We start from the raw sequence: 22,883 nt of genomic DNA, 5'->3' as shown, positions 1-22,883 counted from the left end.
TGAATTATAACATAACATATATACACTTTATTTTATGTATTATTATTGTCTTTATTTACAACGGCTTGCGATAAAGCTAGAATAGCATTGGCCACGTTGTTCATGGAGTTACAAAACTGTTCCATGCAGTTAAGACTTCGCTCTCTAAATTGTTTTTCTTCCTCGTTCCTTTCGTTCAAGGATTTAATCATTTGTTTGATCAAGTCATCCGAATTGGTTTTGCGGCGACGTGAAGGTCGTGGACTGTTAAGTGACTCGTCGGTTGATTCCACAGAAGGAGTCACGGGGTCGTTAGTAATTACTATTTCGCTCTGAAAAAATAAAAAGTAGTTAAGTTATTAATGTGCAAATTTTTTCAATTCAAAAATGTTCATTTTATGACCTTTTATCATTGAAATGAACACATATATATATATATAATTATATGTACACGTCTATTTACCTCGGCCCCAATATTTGGAATATCTGGCATTCCGTCGACCACGACTGACCCGAGCGTTTCCAAAGCGAGATTCTCCCTCTCTGTCAACTCCTCTTGCAACCGGGGACCTCCACCTGTCACTAGTCGATCAGCCTTTGACTTCCTAGCTCTGCTTCTGATTTGATTTTTCCAATGGTTTAGCGACTGTGAAATAAATATTTTATTAAGCAATTTGTTTGGTATATTTAAAACATACATCTTTCCATTTAGCCGCTGTTCGTTTTGGGCCTTTAAGAGCGTTAAGCTGCTCCGCGATCTCCTTCCACAGCTCCTCAATCCTTTTTGGGCACGTAGGATCATTTTTGTGGAGCTTGATTTCTGGATGGCTCCTAACAAAAGCAAGATAGCAATCTAATTGCTCCTTGCTTGTCCGCTTGGTTTTAGAATGTATATCTGTAAAACAGATAATACATATTTTAAAAGAAATTAGGAAATTTATTTTATTTTACTACTTACCCAGCTCGTTCATTTCAACGGATTGTATATAAAGATGCAATTCAACATTTATCGATTACTAATTTTGTTTGTCTCAATTGAATTGTTGATAATCCGATTCAGGTAAAAGGTTTATAAAACAGATATTAAAAATGTTATTTTGTATGAACTTAGTAATATTCATATTTTTTTTATGTTTTTGATGAAGAATTTCGCTTGAAAATGAGCTTAAAAAATTACATTACGTATGGAATCGATAAGGGAATTTTTGCTAAACTTTTTGACTATCTCTAGCCGATACGTGCCATCAGCTGACTGTCTCTATTTATTTTCACCATGATATTTGGTGAATTTCTTGTGACTTTCGCTTACTGAATACCAAAATCGTCTCAAGTCACAAAAAGAGTCACTAATTTATAATCTCAATTTTAGTGACTTGAGATGAGATTCGCTTACAGAATTCCGGCATAAAGTTAACCTATGAAGTTATGAAGTTATTCCTATACTTGCATTGTGTCCTCGATTAATATTTTTCGTTGAATTTTCATATTCGATCTACTTCTTTCACCCTCCGCCTCCACCAAAATTATAGAAAATATCAACGAAGAATCCATAACACTTAAAAGCTTTGTTTTTCCAATATATATTTCAGTGTAATTAAATTTATTTACGCTTGTCTTTATTGAAATTTCAATTTATTGCAAAACATTTGATCTCGAAACGTCAAAATTTAAAATATGCGTATGGCAACAACTTTTTCGAATTCACATGGATTGCATGATAAAAAATTGCTCCGATTCGGAGCGGACATTTACATTTGGAGATTTGCTACGATGGATTGTGTGATAGAGCAGTATATAAACGTATGTATGTATTTAAAAATTTTGTGTGCGTTTGATTCTTTTTGCAAAACTCAAAATATTAAATAGTTTAAAAAAATGAGGAGAGAGAGACAAATTAGTTATTTATTTGATACTATTTCTAAGGTAAACTGTATTTGGGCTATTCTCAGAAAAATTTTATAGTAATAGACGATGCCCAACGCCATTTAAAAGAACACTATTACCCATCAAATCAACGAACTTTTTGACACAGATATATGTACATTTTTAAGTGTTTTTTTTTTCTTTGTATTGTATTCTATGTGTGTACATGTATATTTTTATGTATGCAGCCATTATCAAATCATATACGAATATGAACTTTGAAATTTTTTTTTACCATTCTTCTTAAAATTTTTTAAAACGTAAAGATCTGTGGAAAAAAAATTTTTACTTTTGCAAATCCAAGAAATTTTACGAATGGCAAAAAAAAAATTGTATAATTGTGTTGGTGAATGGCACACGACTTATCATAAAACAATTGCATCCGAATTGTTTGCACGCGGAAGTGTTATGCGGAGAGGCTCAGGGAAGGCGATTTCTATTGCCTCGTATAAGTTTGCAGCCGAGCGAAACCACACTTCCTTGAAGCGCGCCAATTTCCCACTACAATAGCCTTCGCCATAACAATAAATAAGACCCAGGGGCAAACATTATCAAAGGTGGGCCTTCATTTAAAGGAGGATTGCTTTGCTCACGGCCAACTTTATGTTGCGTTAAGCCGGGTTAGATCCTGGGAAAATATACGAGTTCAAATGGGCAATAACGAAAACTTGACGTTGAATGTAGTTTATAATGAAGTAGTTTAAAAAAAAAATTACTGATTTAACTGAAAAAAATTTTAAAAATGTTATATGCATAAGTTCTTACATCTTACATTTGAATAAAATTATACACTTTTCTAATCAGCATAACTTTTAATATAATATATAAAAGTGTCACATATGCTGTTTACTTTCCGTGGGCAAAAATCCCACCCGATTTTCGGGGGTTACATACTAGTACAAATATTAATATAAAAATCATTGATGATTTATATCGTGAAATAGTACTTATTATAGTAGTTGCATAAGTTCAATTTATCAAATTCATGTTAGTTTTGTTGCTACTATACACCGTGTTGGCGGCCGCTGTAGCCGAATGGTTTGTGTGTGACTACCATTCGGAATTCAGAGAGAACGTAGGTTCGAATCTCGGTGAAAGACCAAAATGAAGAAAAAGTTTTTTCTAATATCGGTCGCCCCTCGGCAGGCAATGCCATGAAAAAGCTGCTCATAAAAAAATATCTGCCGTTCGGAGTCGGCTTGAAACTGTAGGTCCCTCCATTTGTGGAACAACATCAAGACGCACCCCACAAGTAGGAGGAGGAGCTCGGCAAACACAAAAAAAAAGGGTGTACGTGCCAGCGTGTTTATAAAGAATAAAAAAGGAAAAACCATTTCGGGGCCGGAGCCATTTTGAATTTGGACGCAGTATCGTTTCATCCTTTAGTTGTATCCAATACGATCGGAGGACCATCAACGTGGACAATCACTGCTTTAACCCAATCCAATGGTTTTCTTTGATACTATACTTGTTGTCCCTTGGTAAAATCCAGTTTGTTTTGGTAGTGCGGTCATCTTGTGAAGTTTATTAGAATTTTCCAAATTTCTCTCTATTTTAGGAAGAACGTTTGGATTGTTTGGATTTTTTTAATTAAGGCCTTCGCGAAACTTCTTCTCAGCGAAACTATTTTCTTGCGAGTAGCCCGGATTTGTGGTTTCGAACGATTAACAAAGTTTTCTAAACTCAACTGAGTTGAACGGCATGCTATCGCATATGATTTTCAGTAGAATACGAAGGTTTGAAAAGTAAATCTTAAATTTATTTATGTATTCACTGCCCGTTTTTGATCTAAGGGGAACTATATACTTATATATCTAAGTATATAGGTGCTTTGGCATTTGATGGTCGACTTTTCTGGCATATCGTACATTGAGACCCTACTTTTTTGATGTTATCATCTATTGCCGACCAGCTGCGCGTTCTCCTTTTAGTTTTTTCTATTCCCAAATGTGAGATGTGCAACTGAATTAGAACGTTTTCTCTCTAGCTACTTGAAACAATGATACATGACACATGATACACAATAATGAATAATTATCTAATATTAGCTCATTACTATACTTCCAATAGTATATTGTAGTTCATATAGCTGCTTTTTGTCATTTGCCCATCCGTTCTGTAGAAATTGCTGTAATTGTTGCAGAGAGCGGTCATCTCGCAAATCTTTCCTAAGTGATTCAAGACGTTCGTAGGTAACGTTGAGGGAGTGTAGGAACTCAGTGAAATTTTGAACGTCGTTATCTAAAGTTTTTTTGTCATAGTAACGGAACAAAAAGCCTATAATATATAGCTCTTTAGCGGGCACGTAAATCAGGTTTATGTCGAATTCGGTCAGGGCAAGCTTCATACGCTCTAACATAGCCGACGGAGTCTTAGAAAATTCTTTTTTCAAAATCGAGACGAACGGTCTGTGATCACTACGGGTTGAGGTTTCTTCTTCTTCTTAATTGGCGCGATAACCGCTTACGCGATTTTGGTCGAGCTTAACAACGCGCGCCAGTCATTTCTTTCTCGTGCTAACCGGCGCCAGTTGGACACACCAAGTGAAACCAAGTCCTTCTCCACCTGATCTTTCCAACGCAGAGGAGGCTTCCTCTTCCTCTGCTACCATCAGCTGGTACCGCATCGAATACTTTCAAAGCCGGAGCGTTTGTATCCATTCGGACGACATGACCCAGCCAACGTAGCCGCTGGATCTTTATTCGCTGCGCTATGTCTATGTCGTCGTAAAGCTCATACAGCTCATCGTTCCATCGCCTGCGATATTCGCCGTTGCCAACGTGCAAAGGTCCAAAAATCTTACGCAGAATCTTTCTCTCGAACACTCCAAGCGTCGCTTCATCGGATGTTGTCATCGTCCACGCTTCTGCGCCATACGTCAGGCCGGGCATGATGAGAGTCTTATAGAGTGTTAGTTTTGTTCGTCGAGAGAGGACTTTACTGCTCAGTTGCCTACTTAGTCCAAAGTAGCACTTGTTGGCAAGAGAGATTCTACGTTGGATTTCAAGGCTGACATTGTTGTCGGTGTTAATGCTGGTTCCTAAATAAACGAAGTCTTTTACAACCTCGAAATTATAACTGTCTACAGTGACGTAGGTGCCGATACGCGAGTGCGCCGACTGTTTGTTTGAAGACAGGAGGTACTTCGTTTTGTCCTCGTTCACCACCAAACCCATTCGCTTTGCCTCTTTATCCAGTTTGGAGAAGGCAGAACTAACAGCGCGGTTGTTAAGGCCGATGATATCAATATCATCGGCATACGCCAACAATTGTACGCTCTTATAAAATATTGTGTCTGAGCGATTAAGTTCTGCGGCTCGTACGATGCTCTCCAACATCAGGTTAAAGAAGTCACACGACAGCGAGTCACCCTGTCTGAAATCTCGTTTGGTATCAAACGGCTCGGAGAGGTCCTTCCCAATTCTGACGGCGCTACTGGTGTTGAGCAACGTCATCTTACATAGTCGTATTAGTTTTGCGGGGATACCAAATTCAGACATCGCGGCATACAGGTAACTCCTTTCCGTACTGTCGAATGCAGCTTTGAAGTCGACGAAAAGGTGATGTGTGTCGATTCTCCTTTCATGGGTGTTTTCCAAGATTTGGCGTATTGTGAATATTTGGTCGATGGTAGACTTTCCGGGTCTGAAGCCACACTGATAAGGTCCAATCAGTTGGTTGACGGTGGGCTTCAGCCTTTCACACAATACGCTCGCTAGAACCTTATAGGCGATATTTAGAAGACTAATCCCGCGGTAATTGGCACAAATTGCAGGATCGCCCTTCTTATGGATTGGGCAGAGCACACTTAAATTCCAATCGGCAGGCATGCTTTCATCCGACCATTTTCTGCATAGGAGCTGATGCATGCACCTTACCAGCTTCTCGCCGCCATGTTTGAATAGCTCAGCCGGCAGTCCGTCGGCGCCCGCGGCTTTGTTGTTCTTTAGCCGTGCTATTGCTATTCTCACCTCGTCATGGTCGGGTAACGGAACTACAATTCCGTCGTCATCGATTGGGGTATCGGGATCTGCACATTCTCTGTGACATGCGCAGCTGTCACTGTTTAACAGGTTCGAGAAGTGTTCCCTCCATATTTTAAGATTGCTCTGTACGTCAGTCACCAGATCGCCGTCTTTGTTCTTACAGGAAAACGCCCCGGTCTTAAAACCTTCTGTAAGCCGCCGAACTTTCTGGTAGAATTTTCGGGCGTTGTTCCTATTGGCCAGCATCTCAAGCTCCTCGCACTCACGTATTTCGGCCTCTCGTTTCTTCTGTCGGATAATACGTCTCTCTTCCTTTTTCAGCTCTCTGTAGCGATCCCACATGGCTCGTGTTGCGCCCGATCGCAGCGTAGCTCTATAGGCGGCATCTTTTCTTTCGGCGGCAGCATGACATTCCTCGTCGTACCAATTGTTTTTTCGGGTTCGCCGGAATCCGATTTCTTCTTCGGCGGCGGTACGTAGGGAACGAGAAATGTTGCTCCATTGCTCGCGCATGCCGGTGTGTTGGGCAGTGCTCTCCGAGAGCAGGAGTGAGAGTCGAGTGCCGAATCTTCTGGCTGTCTGTTGTGATTGCAGCTTTTCGATGTCGAACATTCTTTGCGTAGATAGATGTACGTTTTTTGCTGCACAGAGGCGGGTGCGCAGTTTGGCTGCAACAAGGTAATGATCCGAGTCGATGTTGGCTCCTCGGATCGTACGTACATCTAATACACTAGAAGCGTGTCTTCCATCTATCACAACATGATCGATCTGGTTTCGCGTTTTTCGATCAGGAGACAGCCAGGTAGCTTGGTGTATCTTTTTATGCTGGAATCTGGTGCTGCAGACTACCATGTTTCGGGCCCCGGCGAAGTCGATCAGCCTCTGTCCGTTACCGGATGTTTCGTTGTGTACGCTGAATTTTCCGACTGTGGGACCAAAAATTCCCTCCTTGCCCATCCTGGCGTTGAAGTCGCCAAGCACGATTTTTATGTCGTGGCGGCGGCAGCGCTCATAGGAACGTTCCAAGCGCTCATAGAAGGAATCTTTGGCCGTATCGTCCTTCTCTTCCGTCGGGGCGTGGGCGCAAATTAGCGAGATGTTAAAAAATCGCGCTTTGATGCGGATTATTGCGAGACGCTCGTCCACCGGAGTGAACGACAGTACTTGGCGACGAAGTCTCTCTCCCACAACAAATCCGACACCGAATTTGCGCTCCTTTACATGGCAGCTGTAGTAGACGTCGGAAGGTCCTATGGTTTTCTTGCCTTGCCCCGTCCATCGCATCTCTTGGATGGCAGTGATGTCAGCCTTTACTCTCACGAGGACATCAACCAGCCGGGCAGAGGCACCTTCCCCATTAAGGGACCGGACATTCCAGGTGCATGCCCTCAAATCGTGTTCCTTATTTCGTTTGCAGTGGTCGTCATCAGTGTGGGAAGTTCTCATCCGAGGCTTTGTTGCTGTTTTCATTGGGGGGGATTTTTAAGTGGCGGGTCCCAAACCCAGCGCACAACCAGCTATGCTGGGATGCTTCGCCTTCTCACGTTAGCTCACTCCCGAACGGGTGTTCGGAAGCTAACCAGAGGATACGTGGGCTAATCCCGGACGTTGTGAGCTGCTTGAACCATATGTAGAAGAATCGTCCTGGCCACTCCCAAGTGAATGGCGATCAGTAACTTTTCCCACTTGCGTGGACTTCTACACATAGAACCATCCTCCAGGTTGAGGTTTACGGCCGCATATAAAGAAAGGTATGGTGATCAACCCACATCTCCAGGCACACGCAACGGAAAATATTTGATACCAACGTGAAGTCGTGAAGTTCTGTATGGATGTGAAACATGGAACTTAACAACAAGCATATAACAATCATTGCACTCCTTCCTAAACCGTTGCCTACGAAGGATAATGCGGATATTCTGGCCTGATATTATCAGCAACGATGATCTTTAGGCGGCTACCGGGCAAACACCGGTTCACACACATTGCGCAAACCTCGGAATTACATCGCAAGGACAGGGCTAGACTCCAAGGAAGGTGAAGGTGCCGGAGACCAGCCAACCCATGGAGGCGACAAGAAGCAGCAGAGGCGGAAAGAGCAGGCCGTTCCTGGAGTCAAATTAAACATCTAGCTCGAAACAAACGAGATTATAACTTGTTTATTGAAGCCCTATGTTCCATCTAGGAACTATGAGAAAATATAATATATATATTATATATATAGAACTGGAATTTCTTGCACGCAAAAACTTCCACCAAGAACTCTTTTTCAATCTGATCGTAATTGACTTATCTTTCTGTTAAACTTCCCGAAGCGAATGCAATCGGTTTTCCTTCTTGTAGCAACAACCTAATCCGTATTTGGAGGCGTCCCTTTCAATCGTTATATTTTTTGATTCATCAAATGTCTGTAAAATGGGTGCATGGGCAATAAGTTCATTTTATTGAATCTAGACATTTTTCATGCAATAATAACCAGTTAAGTATTGTATTACGTTTTAAAAATTCTCGTAGTGGACTTGATAGTTTAGATAAATGTGGCATATTATACGGTTGTATGGAACGCACACCACCATCAGGAGGAGGAGCTCAGCCAAACACCCGAAAAGGGTGTACGCACCAATTATATACATATATATATAGGGTGGGCCATGTAAAATTTGCTTTTTGAATCGGCTATAAAAAAAGCTAATCAATATTTTTTGAAACTTTTTTTTTATTTTGAAGATTGAACATTGTCATTTATTAATGAAAAATAATATCGTTAAAATGACTGCCACGACTGGCTTTACAGTAGGCCATTCGATCAACCTAATTTTTAATCACATTTTCGATTGTTTGGGCTCCAATTTCATGAATGGCAACTTCGATTTCGTGTTTTAAAGCATCAATCGTCTCTGGATGGTTCGCATAGCATTTGTCATTAACGGCTCCCTACAAAAAATAGTCCAACGGGCTTAAATCACAGCTCCGAGGCGGCCAATTGATATCGGAATTTCGGCTGATTATTCGGTTTTCAAAAACGGTAGCCAAAAGTTCGAGTGTAACTTTGGCAGTGTGACAAGTTGCACCGTCCTGTTGAAACCAAATGTCGTCCATGTCATCGTCTTGAATTTTTGGAAACAACTCGTTCAGCATGTCACGGTAACTGTCGCCGTTTACTGTAACCGTGGCTCCTCCCTCATTTTCGAAAAACAATGGCCCGATGATGCCGCCAGACCAAAAACCGCACCAAGCAGTGACTCGTTGCGGATGAATTTGCTTCTCTACAGTAACGTGTGGATTTTCTGAGCCCTAAATCCGACAATTTTGCTTATTGACGTAGCCACCGATGTGAAAATCAGAAAAGAAGAAGAAGGCTCACCACTTTGGAAATAGGTTTTCAATATTTCCCAATTTTGTTCAAGCGTATAGCGTCTTATTTCGTAAACCCTTAAGGTAATTATGAACACATTTGACATGTCATTTGTGTTACCGTTCTCAAAAAAATAAGTGGTTCAAAAAGCAAACGCTATGGGGCCCACCCGTTCGTATATAATTGATCATATTGAGTAGTTTTTGCAAATCTTTCTTGTTTTCCGTTCGGCCAATTTCCAAAATAAGACTCACTCTGTCTAGATCACATTTCATGCCGTCACTTGATATAATCTTTCCTAGAAATCTTATCTCTTTAGCTTTGTATTGAAATTTTTTTTTCTGTCAAACACTCCTCGGGAGTATCAGCCATATTCAGTACATCGCCAATAAACACAATAACATTTTCTATACCTTCAAAATTTCTTTCATTATATTTTTTAAACAATTCTGGAACGATTGGTGTATTGAAATGGTGTATTGAAACTGTTTACTAGCCTTTTGTCCAATTTGAAAGAGTCCGTCCTTCTGATCTAATACAATAAAGATGCTCTTATTTGCAATACGTGCCAAAATTGATTCAAGGGAAGGAATATCAGCATTTACCTCTTTTGGGTCAATACATAATCGCAAATTACCATTTTTTCCCTTACTAAATTTGATACCCTCTCTATTGGTCCGCGACCTCTCTCGATAATTCCATTTCGTTCCACCCTACTAAGTTCAGAGCAAGAATGATAGAAACAAGATTGCGCCCATCAGAGAGTGCGTGACGTCACATTGGCCGAGTTGTGCAGTGTTGCTAACCATTTGCTCTTCGCAATAAATATACTGCTTTTTTATACATATAATATATCAAAATGCGAAAATTTATAACTTTTTAAATTTTTAATTAAAAAAAAAAACTTTATTATTAAACAAAAGAATGTTCAAAAAGGTCACTCTGAGAAGATTTTAGTGTTAATGAAAATTTGTTGGTTCTTATAAAATTTGATATTTTGAAAGGGTAAATTTAATTTTTTGCTCCTTTTAAAGTTATGCAAGAATATTAAATGCCCCTCTCTCAACTCTTATTAATATTGAAAACCTTTTTACACATTTTAATAGGCGTTTGAATGCGAATTGAAACCATAGAGGTGTAATCGTTTCTTCCGTTATCAATCCTTAGTGGGACATAGAGCATCAAGAGGTGTATTCATAATAAAAATAAGCAACAAAATACTACTGAAGAAACTATAACGGCATTCTTACAAAAAGCGTAAAAGTCGTCCCCTTAACAAAAGAGTTTGTCTTTACAAAAAAAACTCTTAAATTAAATTGTACATAACCATGACACATTTATTTAAAAAAACGCACATTTCAAAGACAATTTGTCACGCATACAAAGTTCTTTAAGTAATTCAATAGATTCAGATTTGTTGTTTTATTTTCTTTAAATGGGCATTTTAGAACGTTTTTATATCCAAAGCTAGGCAACACTTCAATAGCGAGAGAGAGATTTGACTGCTGAAAGCAGAAGAACACCAACAAAAGCTGCAATCGCGGCAATGCGACCAGATGTTAAAAAAAAGTAAAGCTAAATAAAACTGAGTGAATTATTGAACCACTTTTTACAAAATGTATATTTTACAAAATTATAAACATTACTTTTAATTAGAAAAAGCTAGAAAAATGACATGAAGAAAGAACTAAAACTCCTAGACTAAATAACAAAAAAAAAGCTAAATCAAGTTACGAAAAGACACCTATTTTCCATACTGGTGCTAATACGACGTAACTCATCAAATGCGCTAAGAGCAAAGTAACGCTAGCACGATAACAGCCATCTCATTATTCTTTCCATCATGAGTTCAGAGAACGTAATTTTGGGCTCTAACAAAAGGCTCACCACAAGTTAACAGTAGGAAATTAATTAATACTAGTATGTAACCCCCGAAAATCGGGTGGGAAAGTAAGCAGCATATGTGACACTTTTATATATTAAAAGTTATGCTGATTAGAAAAGTGTATATTTTTATTCATATGTAATATGTAAGAACTTATGAATATAACATTTTTAAAAATTTTTTCAGTTAAATCAGTAATTTTGTTTTTTAAACTACTTCATTATAAACTACATTCAACGTCAAGTTTCACCAACACAATTATACAATTTTTTTTTTGCCATTCGTAACATTTTTTGGATTTGCAAAAGTAAAAATTTTTTTTTCACAGATCTTTACGTTTTAAAAAATTTTAAGAAGAATGGTAAAAAAAAATTTCAAAGTTCATATTCGTATATGATTTGATAATGGCTGCATACATAAAAATATACATGTACACACATAGAATACAATACAAAGAAAAAAAACACTTAAAAATGTACATATATCTGTGTCAAAAAGTTCGTTGATTTGATGGGTAATAGTGTTCTTTTAAATGGCGTTGGGCATCGTCTATTACTATAAAATTTTACTGAGAATAGCTCAAATACAGTTTACCTTTGAAATAGTATCAAATAAATAACTAATTTGTCTCTCTCTCCTCATTTTTTTTAAAACTATTTAATATTTTGAGTTTTGCAAAAAGGATCAAACGCAACCAAAATTTTTAAATACATACATACGTTTATATATTGTAGTTCAATTGTACCATATATGAACGAAAACCAAAGTGGATGCTTCTACCAGTCATATCCAATACGTGACGTTTCAAACATTTATCACTTACTTACCTGCTCTATTCCTCCACTTAAAGTAGGAACTCTTCTACGAACTCTTCTTGGTCGTCCTCTAGGCATATTTTAAAATTAAATATGGATGTACTTTTTTCTTAAAATAAATTCTATTTTGCGTCTGTCCAAAACTCTTTCTAATTTCACTGTTACCGTTGTTTTAAGTGAATTGACAAATTTCAAGTCAATTCTCGATTCATACCAATTATTGCCATCACAACAAAATTTTGAAAAAAATTCGCAACACCCGTTGGGACTATGTTCATGAATACATATTTATTAGTAAAGAGAACAAAACAAAACCATTATTGAGAATCCAAATGTATACAATGCTGTGCGCATTAGAAAGAGAGCTAAACAAAGCAAACGTACTCATATATATGCGTATATTTGTGTGTCGTCCCGCTTTGCATAAACATCGCTGTTATCAATATGAAAATTTTGATAACTTTACACGCAAATATTTCATGAACAAATTAACCAATTTTAATTTTTATAATTTTCCGGAAATATGCTCATCAAAACCTTTCTTTTGATATATATTTCATATCTGTACATATTTTAGTCTAGTCAGAATAAGCACCATGTTTTAAAATAATACTATAGATGATTGACAGAGAGAAATGAGAGGAAAAGAATGTATGTAGTTTACATTGGCTTACATTTGCTTGCGTACATAAGATTTGTTCATTTGATATGCTTTGTATGCATGTTTGTCTTTTTGGGTTTTTTTTTAATGAAAATTGCGCGAAATTGTATGTATGCATGTTTATATATATTAGCATAGGTCATATGTATGTATGTATATTGGGATTTATTTTACATTCTTCCAGGATATCAAATTAATAATCTTTTTAGAGAAATGATTCAGGTACACAGGAAGATGGCCTATGCCGTGATTTTTTAAGAGCTATAGGAAAGTTTTTCAAAAAAACCCACGTAAAATTCAGAAAAATGCATGAAATTTTTATTTGAATCGATGGTACAGTCCATATAATTTAATGTTTGAAGATTATTTCATGCAAATGTTGACCGCGACTGCGCTTCAAATGGTCCATCCGCTTAGTCCAATTTTGGCATACTCTTCCAATGTTTCGGCCGGTATCTCACATATAAATGCTTTAACCGTCCGTTGTGTGATGTGGCCTACGCAGGCCATTCCGAATTTTAGATGGGTATATCTTTTTCTTTCGTTAAGTTTTCAAAAAACTGCGAAAATATACCATACAGGTCTATTAGATGAATCTTCTGAAAATTTTATAACCATTTCCAGCGAAGTGATTATAAAAAAAAATACATTTTAGCTTCTACTCAAATATGAACGAGATGGTATCAATAAAACGGTCCGCGGATGACATATGACAAAAATAAATTTTTTATTTTTTGATAGGACTGTTATAAGCTTACATGGTAAATTTCAGCGTGATATGTCACATAATTTGTTTTCTGTGCTACTGTAAACAAGTCAAGCTCGAGTGTGTTCTTCGAATTCTCTTTTATGGCTTCAATTGTCTCAAAATGTTTTCCACGGAGCGGCAACTTGAGCTTGGGAAACAGGAAAAAGTCACATGCAGCCATATCAGGCGAATACGGTGCTTGCGGAACGATATTAACATTATTTTTGTTCAAATAATCGCGAACAAGATGTGATGTGTGAGCTGGTGCATTATCGTGATGCAAGAACCATGACTTGTTGTCCCACAATTCCTTCCTTTTAAGACGAATGTTCTCGCGCAAACGCTTTAAAACGTCTAAATAATATTCAGCGTTAACCGATTTTGTGATTTGTGCGATTTTCAAGCACAATTTCCTTTACTTTTCCAATGTTTTCGTCGTTTACTGATGTTGCTGGACGACGTTCATGAGGCAAGTTTTCAACCGATGTACGGCCCTCTTTGAACGATTTGTACCACTGGAAAACACGTGCACGCGATAGAGCAGAGTTCCCATAGGTTGTCCGCAACATTTTTAAGGCGTCTGAAGCCGAAATTTTGTTGGAATAACAAAATTTCAAACAAATTCTTTGTTCAACTTGAATTTCCATCGTTAAATTCGAAGAACACACTCGAGCTTGACTTGTTTACAGTAGCACAGAAAACAAACTGTGTGACATATCACGCTGAAATTTGCCATGTAAAAAATTTCTTTTTGCCATATGTCATCAGCGGACCGTTTTATTGATATCGTCTCGTTCATATTTGAGTAGAAGGTACACAAAAACTTCATATGTTAGGGTAAATGGCCTGCACAGGCCACCACTGCAATTTTAGTATAGTCATGCACCGTACTTGGTCTTCTGACTAATTAGAGTACAAGAAAGAGTGAATACGGTTCTCTCTCACTCAGAAGTTGAATTTTTAGTCGCTCTCACCGCATTTTCGACAGTTTTACTAGTGGAGGAAGTGTTGAGCAAATTTATTGCAGCGGAGGATGAGGAAGATTATCCGTTTGCCACCGACGACGATAATGATGGTGTCTGATATTGAGAATGAGCTTGAGGTTGAAGAAGAATTGCCTGGAAACGAAGAAATTTATGAAGTTGAATGGGATGAAGTAATCGAACCAGAGCCTAGTGTCTCAAATCTTACCAGTGGAGTGAATCGATTACTAGATGAAAAAGAGCAATGTTACGAGTGCAAGATTGACAATATGTTTTGGAAAAAGGAACCGCCAGAACCTAGAGCACGCCATTGGAACCGATTTACCAGTACCAGCACCAGACCAGTGGGACCTGCTCATCGATTTCTGCCAAATCCAGTGTCTATTTTTCGTGACATAATGTCACCTGAAATAGTCGATATAATTGTTCGTCAGACGAATCAGAAAGCAGGAGAAATGATCAAGGCCTGAAACGAGACTAATCCAACATGTAAACCAAAAGAGTGGAAGCCCACAGACGAAATGGAAATGTATGCTTGGTTTGGATTGCTATTATTTTCCGGTGTGTTCCACTGTAATAATATGCAAGCAAAGGATCTATGGCATTCTCGGCATTTTGATATTTATAATGCAACAATGTCGTTAGATCGATTCAAAATGTTGTTTCGGTTTGTTCGTTTTGATGGAGCTAATACTCGTTCTGAACGTATGCTGTTGAGGAAATCTGCACCAATCGACGACATTTGGACTATGATGAATCACAATCTGCAAGAAGCATATACTCCAAATGCAGCAATAACAGTAGATGAGCAACTATTTCCGTACCGTGGGCGAACTAGGTTTACGCAGTATATTCCGTCTAAGCCGGCAAAGTACGGAATAAAAATTTGGTGGGTCTGCGATTCTTCAACAAACTACCCTCTCAAGGGACAGATTTACACAGGAAAACGGCCAAATGAAGAACGAGAAATTAACCAAGGTGAAAGAGTGGTACTGGATTTGGTAGAGAGGTATCGTAATTCCAGCCGAACGGTGTATTGCGATAGCTTTTTCCCATCACTCGAATTGGCCAAGTGTCTTATGCAGAAGGGATTAGCTGTCGTAGGCACAGTGCGCCCAAATAGAAAATTTGTTCTTCTATGCTTTACCGCTGAACAAAAAGACAAGGCCGTATAAAAAGTTTCGACCTCTATATCAGACTTTGTTTGCTTTCCTGGATGAAAATGTATCTATGTTATTATACGTTGCCAAAGTAGACAAATGTGTGCTAGTATTGTCGACACAACATTACACGCAAGCCACAGAAACTTCAAAAAAAAAAACCTGCAGCTGTCTTAGACTACAATGAAAATAAGTCTAGGGTTGATACAATGGACAAAATGCTTTCTGGCTACAGTTGCAAACGCGCAACAAACCGGTGGCCATTGACCATTTTTTTTAATATGCTTGACATTACTGGCTTGGCTTCTTATATTATATACAAGCATTTGCGACCAAGCAAGAAGTCAGACCAACGAAGGGATATTATATTAGAGTTGGCTGAACAACTGACAATCCCCCTTATGGAAACACGTGCAGCAAATCCCAGGGTATATGGTAGACCAGGAATTAAAATAGCAATGCAAAAGTTCAATGTATTTTATGTAAGTATTTATACAAATATCCGAATTCGTACTGCAATATATAATTCATTTAAATAATGTATGTCTCACAGGATCCGCCATCAACTTCGACGGCCGCAGCACAAAAAACTGCATCAAAGCCCGTAAGCTCGCAGTACCGGCCATTGTGCAAGCTATGTACCAAACTGGATAAGTTTAAAAGAAAAACCCGATTCACTTGCCACATTTGCAAAGATGTAATGTGCTTAACTCACGGTTTAGAAACCAAAACCTACACTTGCAGCATATGCATAGCTGCAGTAACTACGCCTACTTCATAAGCAACTTTTAAAATTTTATATTTTTTTTATTTATTTATAAATTGAATATTTTTAAAAAAACATTAAGAAGGATGAACCTTGATAAATAAATTTCTTTTAACACTAATCAATCTGTTTTTTTTAATCGGTATTACAATTAAATTGATTACAGACATAATTTTCGTACCAGCCTATAAATAAAGCACGTGTTCTCATAGGTGGCCTGGCCAGGCCATTTTAAACAACGAAAGAATATAAAACTTTCACACCACGGACGGTTAATGTTGTCTTCCAATGCGTTAATTTAAGCAGCCTTGTCTGAATAGACATGAGCTTTAACATAGCCCCACTAAAAATAATCTAAAGGCGTAATATCGCACGATTTGGGTGGCCAATTGACAGGTCCCGAACGTGAAATAAAATGTTCACCGAACTCGCCTCTCAACAAATCCATTGTTACGTGTGCTGTGTGGCATGTGGCACCGTCTTGCTGAAATCACATGCCATGCAAGTCAAGCTCGATATCATTTCACGGTAGCGCTCACCATTCACAGTTACGTTACGATTCGCAGCATCTTTGAAGAAGTATGGTTCAATGATACCTCCAGCCCATAAACCGCACCAAACTGTGAGCTTTTCTGGATACATTGGTAGCTCTTGCAATTTTTTTGGCTGATCTTCACTCCAAAATCCACAATTCTGCTTATTTACGTACCCATTGATCCAAAAATGAGCTTCTTCGCTGAACACAATTTTTCGATAAAAAAGTGGATCTTCGGCCAACTTTCCAAGAACCCATTCACCAAAAATCCTGCGTTGCAGTTTGTCGTTCGGCTTCAATTCTTGCACCAGCTGTATTTTAAAATAAATCCTTTCGCAAAATTTTCCACGTTGTTGAGTAACAGAGGCCCAATTGCTGCGAACGGCGACGAATCGATAATTGATGGTCATCATTAACTCTGGCCGATACAGCTGCGATATTTTCTTCAGTTCGCACTCTACGTAAGCGTGTTGGTGGCTTGATGTCCAAAAATGTTCTAAATTTAGTCACAATAGCTCGAATAGCCGCTTCAGTGGGTCGATTAAACTGACCATAAAATGGAAGAAGCACGCGATAAACTTTCTTAACAGAACACGCATTTTTATAATAAAATTCAATGGTTTGCAAGCGTTGTTCGTTTGTAATACGATTCATGGTTAAATTATAGACCAAACTGAAGATGTTCGACAGTGAAACAAAACACGAAACGTGCGTCACCTGTTTAAAGCAACTGTTTAAAAAGATAATAGCTAACAAATCACCCGTTACAAATATGGGAATTTAAATATGTACATATGCGGCCGTGTGCACTTGCCACAGAAAAACTATTACGAATTGCAAAAAATGTCCAAGGACCTAGCGCGAATAACGTCTTCCGAGCCGTTCGACAAAAAAGACAATTTGAACTCGTTTCATTTTAAAAGTTACTTTATTATCTAATTATCGACTGACTACAATTTACTTTTGTTTACTTAAATAACTTATTTTCTATGTTGATAAAATTGCAAACATTGCACTTGTGCAAATAAGACTTGCTGTTATTGCTATTCTTATTTGTTTCTTTTTCTTTCTTAAGCTTATTTCAATATTTTTGGTTTCAAATTTATTTTATTAACCAAAAACAAGCATTCCAATTATGCTAATAAGAATTGCTGCTATTGCTATTCTTATTTGTTTATTTCTTTCCAACACTTATTGCAATATTTTTGGTTTCGAATTTCTTTTCTAATGTTTCCCAATTGATGGGAATTGTGGTTGGCGTTTCATGCGATGTAAGTGCGGAGTCACACTGTGCGTTTTCACCGGAGCGTTGAAAACGCTCCGGCGCGAAAGGATGGCAATGACGTACGCGTTTGTATGACAGTTGTCACACTATGCGTTGTCGCCGCACCTACCGGACGGTTGCCGCAACTTGCTGCGGCGATCCGGCTTGACCGCAAGACCGGAGGACATCGACGACACAAGTATTCTTACGAATACCGTCACACTGTGCAGTTCAAACGCAGCGTTTTGCAATCATGTTCGATACGGATAAATTTATAACTTGCATTCAAGAAAAGCCGGCCCTTTGGGATAAAAGTGCAAAAGAATATAGTGATAAGAATGCAAGAGAAAAAGCGTGGATAGAAGTTGGCGAATATTTTCGAAAAACCGTCGAAATTTCTCAGTTGATTCACGATGAGAAAATAATGGATGGACCCAGTGTTGGCGATTCACTGGCTCTCTCAATAATCCTTCCGCTTCCAATAGCGAAATTGCAATTATTTTTTTTCTCAAAATTTTCCGGGACATCTTGTTGCGCTTACAGAATGCAGCAGACTGACGCAGATTGACGCTGACTGACCGTACAGTGTGACCGGTCGATCCGGTGCGGTGAAAACGCATGCATTTCAACCGCTCCGGTGAAAACGCACAGTGTGACTCCGCACTAACTCCTCCCTTCTTTGATTGAAAACTCTTCTGAGTTTTCAAAGCTACAGTGAGTCAAAAAAGTTTAAGTACACTTAAGTTTTGTTCAAAAATTTACTAAAATAATTTTTATTTTTAAATATAAACATAAACTTTTGGCATGTAGTGTAAAAAGAGAATATTGTTAACTTAGTTTCACTCCTTTCACCTCTCTCACTGTTGTGAGTTGAAGAATAATTGTCGTAAAGGGGAGAGAGAGAGCTAAAACAGCCAAAAAAAGTTTACGTACGTTGTTATTTTTTCGTTGTTTCTTTTTCCAAAACTTACGGTTTTTCTCCGTTATTTCTTATTATCGCTTAAATGATCAAAGTTGATAGTATTTTGATGCAAATGGTATGTATAACTATTAATAGTTTTGTGTTTATGGTGACAGTTAACGTATATGATGGGTCGCGGGTGTGAAATATCAGTCGATTTGCGTTAAGTGATTATAAAATTATATTATATTATATAGGACTAAGAATAAGTTCGTGCGTTTTGACAACAGATGGCGTAACTTGATTATTATTCCATCGATCCACATTTCCAAACATTCATTGGAGAGCTACTGTCGTAAGGCACAAACGTCAGTATAAGTTTTTTATTTGAAGCGTAAACAACAATATTTTTACCACACTTGAAAATGTCGAATTTCGTGCCAAATAATGTGTTTTTGCGGGGAATTTTTTAATATGAAGAAAAAAGCAGCCGAAAGTCATCGTATCTTGGTGGAAGTTTATGGTGAGCATGCTCTAGCTGAGCGAACGTGCCAGAAGTGGTTTGCACGCTTTAAAAGTGGTGATTTTGGCTTGGAAGACGAAGAACGCGAGGGTGCGCCGCCAAAGTTCATGGATACCGAATTGGAGGAATTGCTCGATCAAGATCCGGCTCAAACGCAAGAAGAGGTTGCAAAAACTTTGGGAGTTGATCAATCAACCATTTCCAAACGTTTAAAAGCCATGGGAATGATCCGAAAGGTAGGCCATTGGGTGCCGTATGAATTGAAGCCAAGAGACGTTGAACGCCGTTTTATGGCATGCGAACAACTGCTTCAACGGCACAAAAGAAAGGGTTTTTTGCATCGAATTGTGACTGGCGATGAAAAGTGAGTCCATTACGACAATCCAAAACGTCGGGCAACGTATGGATACCCTGGCCATGCTTCAACATCGACGTCGGCGCAGAATATTCATGGCCTGAAGGTTATGCTGTGTATCTGGTGGGACCAGCTGGGTGTTGTGTATTATGAGCTACTGAAACCGAATGAAACGATTACGGGGGATGTGTACCGACGACAATTGATGCGTTTGAGCCGAGCACTGCGAGAAAAACGGCCGCAATACGCCGATAGACACGACAAAGTTATTTTGCAACATGACAATGCTCGGCCACATGTTGCACAAGTGGTCAAAACATACTTAGAAACGCTCAAATGGGATGTCCTACCCCACGCGCCGTATAGTCCAGACCTTGCGCCATCCGATTACTATCTCTTCCGAACGATGCAACATGGCCTGGCTGACCAGCACTTCCGTAATTACGATGAAGTCAAAAAATGGATCGATTCGTGGATTGCGGCAAAACCGACCGAATTTTTCACAAAGGGAATCCGTGAATTGCCAGAAAGATGGGAAAAAGTAGTAGTAAGCGATGGACAATACTTTGAATATTAAATTTGTAACCATTTTACGTCAATAAAGTTTCAAATTTCAAAAAAAAACCGCACGAACTTATTCATAGTCCATTAGAAAAAAAAATCTTTGCGTGAAATCGGCAAAATTATCGGTAAATCACATTCCAGCGTGCAAGGAGTAATTAATTCTTATATAAACTCTGGAAATATTCGGCCAAAGCCGCGATCCGGCCGGCCAAAAAAACTCTCAAAGCGTTGGAATAAGCGTCCACCCACAAACTGTTCGAAATGTACTCCATAAGGCTGGGTACAATGGTCGAACACCGCGTAAAAAGCTTTTTATATCTAAAGTAAATAAAAAAAAGAGGATTGCCTTCGCTAAAGACTATTTGAACAAGCCCGAATCATTTTGGAGCAACGTAATTTTTAGTGATGAGTCTAAATATAATTTGTTTGGTCCAGATGGAGCCGTAAAAGTTTGGAGAAAACCAAATGAGCAGATGAAAGTGAAAAATTTGGTACCCACAGTGAAACACGGTGGCGGTAACATTATGGTTTGGGGCTGTATGACAGAAGCTGGTGTTGGAAAGCTTGTGTTTGTTGACAATGTAATGGATAAGCACCTCTACCTAAAAATCCTGAGAGAAAATCTTGAGACAAGTGCGACACAATTGGGGTTTGAAAAAAATGGGTTCTTGTTTCAACGAGACAATGACCCGAAACACACGTCATATTTGGTCAGAGAGTGGCTTCTATATAACTGCAAGCAACTACATACACCTCCGCAGTCCCCGGATCGAAATCCTATCGAGCACATCTGGGATCTGCTCGAAAAACGAATACGTAAACACACAATTACTTCGAAGGAATCCCTAAAGAAGGCTTTATCGACTGAGTGGATGAAAATAACCCAAAATGATACCGGAAACTTAGTGAAGAGCATGCGGCGGCGCTTACAAGCAGTTATCGATGCCGGGGAGGGCCAACGAAATACTAATAACACTTAACCTATAAAAATTTTCAAATGTTTTTAATATTTTCGGTTAAGTGTACGAAAACTTATTTGACGTGCGCTCAGGACTTTTTTTCATTTTTGTATAGCTATTTCTATGTTTTAAGTTCGTAACCCATGAAAAAGCTTATTTTGTGTTCGTTAACCTTTAAATATATCTATTTCGAAGAATAAATTTTATTTTTAGATTGTATGATAGAGTTTTTATTGATAATTTTCTAAAATTTCAGGTGTACTTAAACTTTTTTGGCTCACTTTATATATAATGCAAATTTTGTGTTCTTTTTTGTGTGGCAAATGAATAAAAGAACTAAAATTGTTATTATTGTCAGAATTGCAATAAATGTTAGTAAGTTATAAGTTGTGTTGATTTTTTTTGGTTCTTCTTTTTTTCGATATTTTTTATTTGTCTTAATATAATTTCATCAAAAGTTGGTTTCAGTTTTGTATTAGGTATTCATATTGAAATTTATGTTGCTTAGTTCGAAACTTTGTTTAAAGTTCCTGTTTAGGTTTTTATATGTTACATTGTTAATATATATATTTCACAATCATAAAAGAGTATTAGAAAATTTTTCTTTACATACATTTTTCGTTCGTCGCAAGTACTTTGTATATAGCTATTTTTATAGTTTTTAATAATATCAAGCCGTTTTCGATACTTACTGTTCCCTCTCTATTATTTTTTCTTTTGCTACAATTTTTATTAAAAATACATAGTTTAGTTTGTTTTAAATTGTTTTTGTAGAAATCTTTTCCCTGTTTATAAAATCTATTATTCAGTTCAATAACATCTTCTTGTTCAAAAATTAATATAGTATAACCATTTCAAACCGGCTCCTAATATGTTTATTAGTCCCCTTTTCTCTCTGTTTGGTACAATTGTGTGTAATTTCATCCTGATGCGTTTAATTTCACTCTCGGGTAAAGGTTTATATTCCATTAATTTGGTGTCAAAAATAAGGTCCTCTATAGATGTCAAAATAGTGTCTATTTCTTTTGGGTCGATGATGTGTAAAACAATGTCGTTCTCCGTTATAATATTGACGTCATCTAATTTTATTTGGGCGAATCCATTACCGGTTATTTGTTGTATCGTCAGTGTACTATTATAATAGTTGTATGTAACACCATTATCAGCATAGATCACAGATTTGATCTACATATCTATTAGTATCCAGTGCACCTGCAAATTTTGTTGGTCGTTTAATGTTTATTGGGTGTATATTTGTTAAATTCAGTTTAGTGTTTTGTAATATTTTACGTAACCTTCTTCTTGTGATTGTTGATATTCTTCTCTATTTTCATACTGTTTTGAAATTCTCTTTTGTTTATCATTTTTCAATTTTTCGTGAAGTATTTGTTTGTCTATTCGTCCTTCTATATACTACGTCAATTGGTCTAGCATTATTGGTTGAGTGTATTGATTTATTATACCATTCTGTACCTTTTAAAATTTTTTCAGTTATAGTAATTCGTGAGTTTTCAGCTTCTA

The 22,883-nt window shown here is 37.8% G+C and overlaps 1 protein-coding gene across 1 annotated transcript; it reads right to left on the bottom strand.

Annotated features, from left to right (window-relative positions):
* Positions 1–32: 32 nt before the first annotated feature.
* Positions 33–990, bottom strand: LOC129250341 (uncharacterized). The gene is made up of 4 exons (XM_054889973.1): positions 938–990; positions 678–874; positions 443–625; positions 33–311 (listed from the first exon to the last, which is right to left on the bottom strand). The coding sequence occupies exons 1-4, from the start codon at positions 948–950 to the stop codon at positions 33–35; spliced, it is 672 nt and encodes a 223-aa protein (XP_054745948.1). The 5' UTR covers positions 951–990.
* Between the last annotated feature and the right edge of the window lie 21,893 nt (positions 991–22,883).

This window comes from Anastrepha obliqua, chromosome 6 (assembly GCF_027943255.1).
Source record: "Anastrepha obliqua isolate idAnaObli1 chromosome 6, idAnaObli1_1.0, whole genome shotgun sequence".
In the NCBI taxonomy this organism is placed as follows: domain Eukaryota; kingdom Metazoa; phylum Arthropoda; class Insecta; order Diptera; family Tephritidae; genus Anastrepha; species Anastrepha obliqua.
This window is presented reverse-complemented; position numbering and strand designations above follow the sequence as displayed.